This window comes from Chrysochloris asiatica, unplaced genomic scaffold, assembly GCF_000296735.1.
Source record: "Chrysochloris asiatica unplaced genomic scaffold, ChrAsi1.0 scaffold00004, whole genome shotgun sequence".
Classification (NCBI taxonomy): Eukaryota; Metazoa; Chordata; class Mammalia; order Afrosoricida; family Chrysochloridae; genus Chrysochloris; species Chrysochloris asiatica.
Genome location: NW_006408522.1, coordinates 16,223,834 through 16,233,807, shown reverse-complemented (window position 1 = coordinate 16,233,807; position 9,974 = coordinate 16,223,834). Strand labels below are relative to the sequence as shown.

General features: G+C 38.0%; 1 protein-coding gene across 5 annotated transcripts in view; it reads right to left on the bottom strand.

Annotated features, from left to right (window-relative positions):
* NEDD4 (neural precursor cell expressed, developmentally down-regulated 4, E3 ubiquitin protein ligase) overlaps positions 1-9,974 on the bottom strand; it is a 148,170-nt gene that overhangs the window by 52,850 nt on the left and 85,346 nt on the right. For 3 of the 5 annotated variants that reach the window (XM_006831623.1, XM_006831619.1, XM_006831621.1), the window contains 3 exons: positions 6,191-6,241; positions 3,826-3,887; positions 2,563-2,665 (listed from right to left, as the gene is read on the bottom strand). The exons of 1 other annotated variant lie outside the window; for it this stretch is intronic. In XM_006831623.1, the coding sequence (XP_006831686.1) occupies positions 2,563-2,665; positions 3,826-3,887; positions 6,191-6,241 (216 nt within the window). The remainder of the gene's footprint in view (positions 1-2,562; positions 2,666-3,825; positions 3,888-6,190; positions 6,242-9,974) is intronic. One more of the 5 variants, XM_006831620.1, reaches the window with a different exon arrangement.

Here is a 9,974-nt window from a genome sequence, read left to right as displayed (position 1 = left end):
CTCCAATCCTGATGCCACGTTTTTCTTCATAGAACCCAGCTTCTCGTATTATTTGCTCAGCATACAGGTTGAAAGCAGACACTATTCTATTGTAATCCATAGGTTTTCATTGGCTAATTTTCAGAAGAAGAGAGCCAAGACTTTCTTCCTAGTCTACTTCGCTCTGACTAAGACAATTAAGGAAGGCACACACAAAATTCACCAGAGGAATTTTGTACCTACCACACTACTCACCAGCCACTCCTCAGAAACCCTATACAGGTCATTAAAACAGACTCGACAGCACTTATCAACAACAACACTTGTACTCCTAGTAAACCCTGAGTCAACAATACCAATTTCAGGTGGCAATGTTCTTTCAAAGCTATCTTCAAGGAATAGGTGTTTTCTTTGCTCTCTTTCTCTCTCGTAGAGATCAACCCTAGAGATCAATCCTGTCACACTATAAATGTAGACACTGGGGTTCAGAGGACTACAGTTATGCACATAGGGTCATTTGGCCAGCAGCAGAGCTTACAACTCAGACCCCAGTCTCCAAACCCCTCACCAGTTCCATTCCAAGTACATAATTGCTGCCTTTTCTTCACTAACCACAGATGTATGCAGCTCTGCCCAAAGATACTCTTTCCTCTTAGCCTGTCTTCCATAAAAATGGTTAAATTCTGCTTATCCAAAATAATCTTTTTAAAATTAGATCACTTGAATTCTCTCCCTTTCTCTCATCCTCCTTCTTTTCCATGTGCCACCCCTCTTCTCCCAGTTGTGCTTGATAGAATACCAAACAACTCAACCCCTTGCCATCAAATTAATTCCAATTTACAGCAACTCTATTAAGACAAAGGGGAGTGCTAGTGGGGTACTGTGGGTTAATGCACTGGACTGCAAAGTTGGTTTGATCCACAAAGCCGGAGGTTCAAGCTCACCAGTTGCTTCTCAGAAATCCTATCCAGGGAGGCTATAGGTTGGCACTCAACAACAACAAGAATAAGGCAAAGTAGAGTGCTGGTGTGGCACTGTAATCTAAGTACTCAATTGCAAGGTTGGTTGGAATCACAAGTTCAGTGGTTCAAACTCACTAGGCACTCCTCGGTAACTCTACAAGGATCGCAATGAGTCAGAATCTACTTGATGGCATTTAACAACAACAACAAAAAACAAAGTAGAACTTCCCCATAGGATTTCTTAAGCTGTAATCGTTAAGGAAGCAGATTGTCATATCTTTCTCACGCAGTGACTAGTGGGTTTCAACTATCAACCATACAGTTATCAGCCAAACACTTAACCCTGACCCACTGACCTACCCAACAGGGCTCCCTTCATGATAGGATATGGTTGTTGTTATGTGCAGTGGAGTCAGTTCTGACTCATAGTGACCCTGTACAGGGTTTCCAAGGCTGTAAATCTTTATGGGAGCAGAAAGCCTCATCTTTCTCCCGCAGTACACCTGGGTAGTTTAGAACTGCTGACCCTGAGGTTAGCATCCCGATTCGTAACCACTATGCTACCCGAGCTCCTTTATGATAGGATGTTCTTGTTATTGTTGTTAGGTGCCATCTAGTTGGTACCAACTCATAGTGACCTTATGCACAGCAGAATGAAACACTGTCCGATCCTGGGCCAACCTCACAATTGTTGTCACACTTGAGTCCATCGATGTGGCCACTTGTCCAACCCATCTCGTTGGGGGTCTTCCTCTTTTTCTCTGACCCTCCACCTTACCAAACCTGATATCCTTCTCCAGTGACTGGTCCCTCCTGACACTATGTCCAAAGTATGAGAGATGTGAAGTTTGGCCATCCTGGCCTCCAAGGAGCACTCTGGCTGCACTTCTTCCAACACGGATCTATTGGTTCTTTTGGCAGTCCATGGCACTTTCAATATTCTCCTCCAACACCATAACTCAAATGTGTCAATTCTTGTACCAGAAATTACATTTCACAAGAGTTCCTGATTAGAGGAGGCTCCTCAAAATATCCATATATTTCATTTTAAAAAGTTACAATTTTTGTGTTTGTGGTACTATAGGATAAGCACCAGACTGCTTAACTGTAAAGTCTGCAGTTCAAACCCATCAACCACTCCTTGGAAATATACAGTGTCACTATGAGTCACAACCAACTTGATGACACTTAATAACATTAGAAGGTAGCATGGCATAGTCTTCTACTCCCTAACCTTTAAGAGGAAAGGACAGTGGCTCTCTAGGATAAGCACTGGACTACAAATCACAAGGTCAGCAGTTCAAGCCCACCAGCTGCTCTGTGAGAGAAAGATGAGGTTTTCTGCTCCCCAAAAGATTTGTAGCCTAGGAAACCATATACAGTGTTGCCATGAGTCAGAGCTGACTTGACAGCACTTACTACTGTGGAACCTTTAAGAATGCAGTAAATAATGGCTTATTTCTACACAAATCTCTTTACAGAAAAGATATTATTAATGTACACTTGGGTGAAATAAACAGTTTTCAGGTAAATGATTCTGACTGCATGTTAATTTCATTGAATAAAGTTTCTATTTTTTTCAGAGTATAGAATAGAAAATTATATATTGATAATGTCTCACCTCTAATTCCTCAGCCTGTTCAGTGTTGTCTTCTTCAGAGCCACTGGTTTTAGGCAAGTAAGTCATTTTCAATCTCAGATGACCTTTAACTCTTGATTTGTGACTGCAGACGAGAAAATAATTACAAAAGTTAACACTGATATTAAAGTATGATATGATATATTTACTTAGGTTTTTCTAGGGTGCAGCAGATCCGAGTCCTGGTGTAGCACTGTGGGTTAATGCACCAGACTGAAAAGCTGTTTGAACTGCAAGGTTAGCAGTTCAAGATCCTCAGAAATCCTCTACAGGGTCTCTGTGGGTCGGAACCGACTTGACGGCACTTAACAACAACAACATTATGCAGATGTCACAACTGCTTTACGCCTTGCATCTAAAATTAAAGGAAGGAAAAATATTTGCGTTTCAGACTTCTATAGAAATTAAATCTGTTACTTCTCTTAAGAGTAAATACTAACACAGTACAGAGAAACTGTGCTTTGCTTTAATGTTTATATAACAGAATAACTTAAAAATGAAAATCTTTACTAAGTTCCAATACTGTATTTTTTTAATGCATTTTCTAATTTAACAAACAAGAAAAATACTTTTGTTTTCACAGATGTCCTTCCGCTTTTCTTTGACCTTTTTGACTGTAAACCAACACATGTGTTTTGACAAGATTTTACTTATTTTATGTGGCACAGAAGATCAAAAAGAGTTTTATTTACAGCTTAAACTTATAAATTTTCATAAAAATCAAGTCATTTAGTGAAGGAAAATGGAATTATTAGTATTATTTGGGTTTTAAATTCCAATCTTGGCTCATATTATTTTCTGCAAATATTTGACTTCTCTGAGATAACTTTTAGTATAGAGTATGCAAAATATAGTTAGGTTTTCTGAAATTGGTTTTGTGGGTATCAAGTGAGATACTGGTTTTAGATAAACTGCTGTTTATGATCCTTTTAAAGCAGTCTGATAAAAATGAGACATACTTCAAGGTAAAAATAAACATAATGACAAACTTCAGTCTTTGACAAATATTAGGTGGAAAATATTTCTCATAGGAATAGGGTCAGTTTTCTGTATTACCTGAAAAATCTTGCAATGTGCATATTACCTTTTCCATCATAAATAATAAAACTTAAAAAAACAACAACAAAACATTCACAAATAACTTGTCTACAAAGGTTTAAACACTGAATTTACAAAAGAGGCCACTTAAGATATAATGGACTAATAAAGAACATAATAATATGTTATTATTTTATATTTACTAACCTTCTTGGGTGAAGAACAAAATCCTTAAATGTATAAGGTCGCTCCATTCTTGGATTTTCTGTCTAGAACAAAACATGGGCTTTCAGGATATATCTCAAACACCAAAAATGTGTATATTTCTCAAGAATATTCATGAACTATGTGGTCTAGAGCACAAATGAAACTTAAAATAAAAAATAAATTTAGTTTATTAGATGTTTTCAAGCAGTAATTTGTCACACTTCCACTTTCCTGTTTAATATAAAGTACAGATAACATCACAACTCAATCTGCAGGGCATTGAATGGATAGGTTGTCATAGAAGGTAGAAGAGAATAGGCGGAAAATAGTAGAATCATTAATTACTGAATTGGCACCCAAAGGAATACAGAAAATGTACAGTGTCAGTAGGTTTATTTGGTTAGAGACAATTCTAGAAGATCACAACAATAAAGAGTCTGGAAAGTAAGGTTGGAATAAATATGTTATGAAAACTTTACGATCTCTAAAGACTACGTAGTTGTCGGTAAAGCTGTCGAGTTGGTTCCAACTCATAGCAACCCTGTATAATGTTTGAAGGTGTAGCTGGTGCGTTTAAACTGCCAACCTTGTGGTTAGCAGTCCAGTGTTTATCCTGCAGTGCCACACCAGGAGTCTAAAGACTATAGAGATCCAATAAATGACCTAAAAAGACCAATATTCTTTTCTTTCTTATCAAGTTCAGCAGTCCCAAGTGCTGTGAGTTAATGTGCTGGACTGCAAAGTTGGTTTGAACCACATGGTTGGTGGTTCAAACTTACTAGCTGCTCCTCGGAAACCCTATACGGGGTCACTATAGGTCAGAACCGACTTGATGACACTTAACAACAACTTCTTTGCTAATAAAAACAGGGACTATTGCATTTGCTTCATTGTGATTGGATCCACCATCAACACTCATGAAGTAGCAGTCAAGAAATTAAACGACATACACCTTTAAGCAAATCTGCTGCACACAAGCTCTTTAAAGTGTTCTAGAGCAAAGATGTAAGTGTGAGGACTAAAGTGTGTCTGACCCAACCCATGGTATTTTCAATAACCTCATAGGCATGTGAAAGTTGGACAGTGAATAAGGAAGAAAGTAGAAGAATTGATGCATTTGAGTTATGGTGTTGGGGGAGAACATTAACAGTGCCATGGACTGCCAAAAGAACAAACCAATCTGTGTTGGAAGAAGTACAGTCAGAGTGTTCCTTAGTAAAAGTCAAGATGGCCAGACTTCGTTTCTCCTATGTTGGACATATTATCAGGAGGGACCAGTCCCTGGAGGATATCATACTTGGTAAAGTGGAGGGCCAGTGAAAAAGAGGGGGACCCCCAGCGAGATATGGCATCAGAAGTGGGCTCAAGCATAGCAACAATTGTGAGAATGGCACCGGAGCGGGGCAGTATTTCACTCTTTTGTATATCGGGTGGCTATGGAACTGACTTGAGGTAACAGTAGAATCTCTGAGGATGATTGGCTCTTCAAATAATAGAAATGTGAGGTAAGGGTCAAGCCATGAACCTTAGTCAGTATGGGTGTATCAGAGAAAAAGGAAAGCAGAGGAGGGGAGATAGGAAGTGTAAAATTATGTTACAAAAGGTAAAATTATGTTACAAAAATTTAAGAAAATAATTCCAAGATGGAAAGAATAGTTAACAATGCAAAATATAGCAGAAAGGTGAAACCTTTCAATCTCTCTAGTCCCTTAACTCCATGTAATTAATCTTCATATCTCTGTCAGTTGCCCATTTAAAATTTTTATTTGTCTTGTTTTTCTACTTTAAGTTATTCAATAATAACTTCTTTATATTGCAAAATAAAATGGCTTTGTGTCTCAACTTTTCTACTTGAGACACCACCTTATCTACCGGTTTCAACTTGTATTATCTTTATGCTTTATTTAAACCTCATTCAACCTCCATGTCAGACATGAAGTCCAATAATGATTTATTCTGGTAGGTTTTCTGAATCTGTTTCCTTTATTGGTAAAGCCTAGTTAGATTCTATGTTTCATGCTTATATATCGTTGTAAACTATCTGAGCTTCCTTCTTTGATCCTCAGCTCTCTCCATCCAAACTATTTAGTAGGGTATTTCCATGCTCATCTTCTTTAAACAATTATTTTCATGATGTCAACAAATTTCAGTGGCTCTCTATTTCTGACTGGGTTTGTCCTGGAGATAAAATTCAAATGAAAAAAAATTGAGATTATGTTTCTAGAAGATAACATTCTCAAGAATTAATTAACAGTATACATTTTATAAACCAATATTTATATTACTGTATCGTGGACTTAAAAGTATTAAATTAAAAAAAACAACAAAAAACACAAAAAGTGAAAGCATGGACATCTGTACCAACCGGTAATGGATAAAGAGGAACATCCACTTGACCTAGGAAATCATCTCTTGTCTATAAGAGAAGGAAGAAAACTTACGATTAGTAAATACGGTCAGTTTCCTTTTTTTTTTTCCTTAAATGTTTTATTGTGAATTATGTGATAGTTTACATGGGAGAACATTAGTTTTACATTCATTCTATCGTATATTGTCTCATTGCCATGGTTACAATCCCCTCCATGCAATCTTTCCCCCGTAACCCCCAGGTCTTCAGCACACAGTCACTCTCCCTCTCTGGATCTAAAGTCTCCAGCTGCTCCATCGCTCCACGTCATCATCTCTGCCTCCATTTCAGGCATTACTGCTTCTCTGGGTAGGGTCCCGCTCTGCTCTTCTCCCTTGATGGTCCTAGGGACCTCTGCTCCTAGACTGAAAAGTTAATCACTCCCCTCCTTGCTAGAAAACAACTACCTTTACATTTCCAACCCTCACAATCAGTCCTGATAACAATTATTCACTATTGTATCACAAGAGACCCAAATACGATCAGTTTCTTCAGAAGATTTTGATGAGTTATTGACATCATTCAGAGAATATTCAGGAAGTTTCAAAAAACTCGGTGTTATATGAATGGAAAATCAAAGGTAATGTGGTACAATGTTTGGTAATGACAGAATAGGATACATTATACGAATCCTTCTGAAGATAACAATTGTATATTCTGACAATATACCAAAAACAAACTCCTATTTGAAGGTACCATAGAGTGGCTAAATGCAAGCAGAAACTGCAAGGGAACCAGTCCCTGTTAAGAAGGTATTGCACTGGGTAGGGTTCACATAAGACACCATTATGAAATGAAAAAGACATATCACAAAACTGGAAGAAAATAATTGTAATATACAAAAGGCCTTCAAAAACTCTGGGGGGAAAATCCATTTTTCCATGAACTTTTTGAAGCCCCCTCCTATGAGTGTATCACAAAAGACTTGTATCCAGAAATTGTAATTAATTCCCATAAATAAACATAACCTGGTAAAAAATGGAAAATGAAGCCTCACTAATTAGGTTAATTCTGCAATGTATTCCTATTCCTGAATATGAGTTAATGTCACTATTTAAAATGGACAAGTTAGCTTTTTACTTATACTTTCAGGACTGTGCTATGATATTTCTTTATTCTTATGTTAATTCTAAGCTTCTGTTAATATTCCATAACCTTTATTTTTAAGAAGCTAAGGAGTCATGGTAGAATATTGGGTTGTGAGCTGGGCTGCTAACCAGAAGCTCAGCAGTTTGAATCTACCAGCCTCGGAAACCCTATATAGGGTGTCTCTATGAGTTGGAATGGACTCAATGGCACATAACCACCACCAAAAGTAAGTAAGACAACAAAATCTCAATTCAGAAAAATGACTGAGGGATGCGGTTTTTTGGTTTAATTAAATGATCTAGATTCCAGAAAAAAAAAGAACTAACTTTTTTTTGGTTCAGTCTTATTGAGTAGCTTTGTCCTTAGTAGAAGGAGTCTTGATGACATAGAGGTTAAGCACTCAGCCACCAACCAAATGGTCAGTGATTCAAACTCACCAACTGCTCTGTGGGAGAAAGATGCAGCATTCTGTTTTCATCAAGATTTACAGCCTTGCAACCCTTATTGGGACAGTTCTCTGTCAATGTGAGTTGGAACCGACTTGCAGGCAACAGGAATGATTTGAGGGTTTTTTTTTGCCCTTAGTAAATAGAGTGCATTGTACATGTATGTGTTTGATGAGTCATGACTTTGCAGAACCTCAAAAGCATATAGCTGTGATCAATTACCTCTGGAGTAAAACAAAACAAAACAATTAATTAGCTTTGGCACAATTACTATTTGGGGGTCAGATAATTCTTATGGAGGGCTGTCCTGTACATTATAGGATGTTTACTAGCATCCCTGGCCTTTATCTGCTAGAGCTCAGTAGTACCCCTCCTCTAGATGTGACAAATGTCCTCTGTGGGGAAATATTATCCCTCAATTGAAAACTACTACCACCGAAAGTATTAGAGTATCTCAATCACTCTACAAAATCCTCTCTTTCCTTCTTTTTAAATAACAGCTTTACATACCATGCAATTCATTCATTGAAAGTGGTTTTTCAGTTTTAAGAAATATTTTCTCAGAGTTGTGCAACCACTGCTTAATCAATTAGAACATTTTCACTATCTCAGAAAGCAACCCTGTACTTAATAGCAGTTGCTCCCCATTTCCGTCTACTTACCCCTAACACTCTCTAATTCTAGGCAACCACCAAACCATTTCTCTCTGTAAGAATCTGCCTATTCTGAATATTGTATAAGAATGGAGTCACACATATATCCTTTGTGACTGGCTTCTCACTCAGTGCTAGAAGGGTTTCAAAAAGTTCATGGAAAAATCCCATTACCTTTACATTTCCAGTTTCCTATTAACTTTCTGAAGCTTCCCCCTCTACATCCCCTGCTGCAATGTTTTCAGGATTCATCCATGTTGTGGATGTATCAATAAAGTATTTAATTGTATGATGTCATTTTATTTAGTCATTTATCATGGACAGCTGAATTGTTTCTACTTTTTGGGTATATGCTATGATGAACATGCATGTACAAGTTTTTGTGTGGACATAGGTTTCATTTCTCTTGGATATGTATTTAGGAGTGGAATTCCTGGGCCATATGGCAACTTTGTCTAGCCTTTAAAGGAATTAACTGCCCATTTTCCAAAGTGCATGCTGTGCTTTACCAATCCCATAACCCTATGAGAAATGTATGAGGGTTGCCAATTATCTTTTATTATTATTATTATTATTATTATAAACCTATTGGGAGTCTTGGTGTGGCACTGTAGGATAAACACTGGACTGCTAACTGCAAGATCAGTGGTTCAAATCCACCAGGTGCTTCTTGGAAACGCCATACACAGGGTCCCTATGAGTTGGCGCCATCTAGACAGCACTTAACATTACGTGGGTGTGAAAGGAGCTCTAGAGAGATCTTTCAGTTTGAACCCACCAGCAGCTCAGCCGCTTCCAGTAAACATTACATCTAGGAAACCCTTTGGGGCAGTTCAGTTCTGTGCTATGTGTTGGAACCAACCTGATGACAACAGATTTGCTGTGGTGGGTGTTGAAGAGGTGTTTCACAGTTTTGATTTGCCATTTCCCTGATGACAGATGTTGTGCATCTGGGTTCCTTATTTCTTAAAATCTATTAGCTTATACATCCCCTTTTCCATCTCATCTTCACTGCAGAGGCTGGGTCTGGTCATTGCAGCGCAGAAAGAAAAACTATTCCCTGAACAGTTGTTGATAGGTACTGTGAGTTAGTTCCAACTCATAGTGACACTATGCACAACAGAACAAAACACTGATCTATTCTGTACCATGGCTTTCGAGTCCACTGCTGTTGCCACTGTGTCATTCCATCTTTTAAGGGGGTCTTCCTCTTTTTCTCTGACCCTCCACTTTGCAAGCCTGAGTCTTTTTCCAGGGACAGGTTCCCTTCTGGTAACATGTCCAAAGTACAAGAGATGAAGTCTTGCCATCCTGGTTTCTAAGGGGAATTCTGACAGCACATGTTCCAATACAAATTTGTTTGTTCTTCTGGCAATCCATGGTAATTTCAATATTGTTCTTTACCACCATAATTCAAATACATCGAGTTTTCTACAGTCTTCCTTACTTACTATCCAAATTTCACATGTATATGGTGGTAGTGGTTATGTGGCATGGAGTCGGTTCCAACTCATGGTGGTGATGGTTTCCAAGGCTACAAATCTTTAAGGGAGC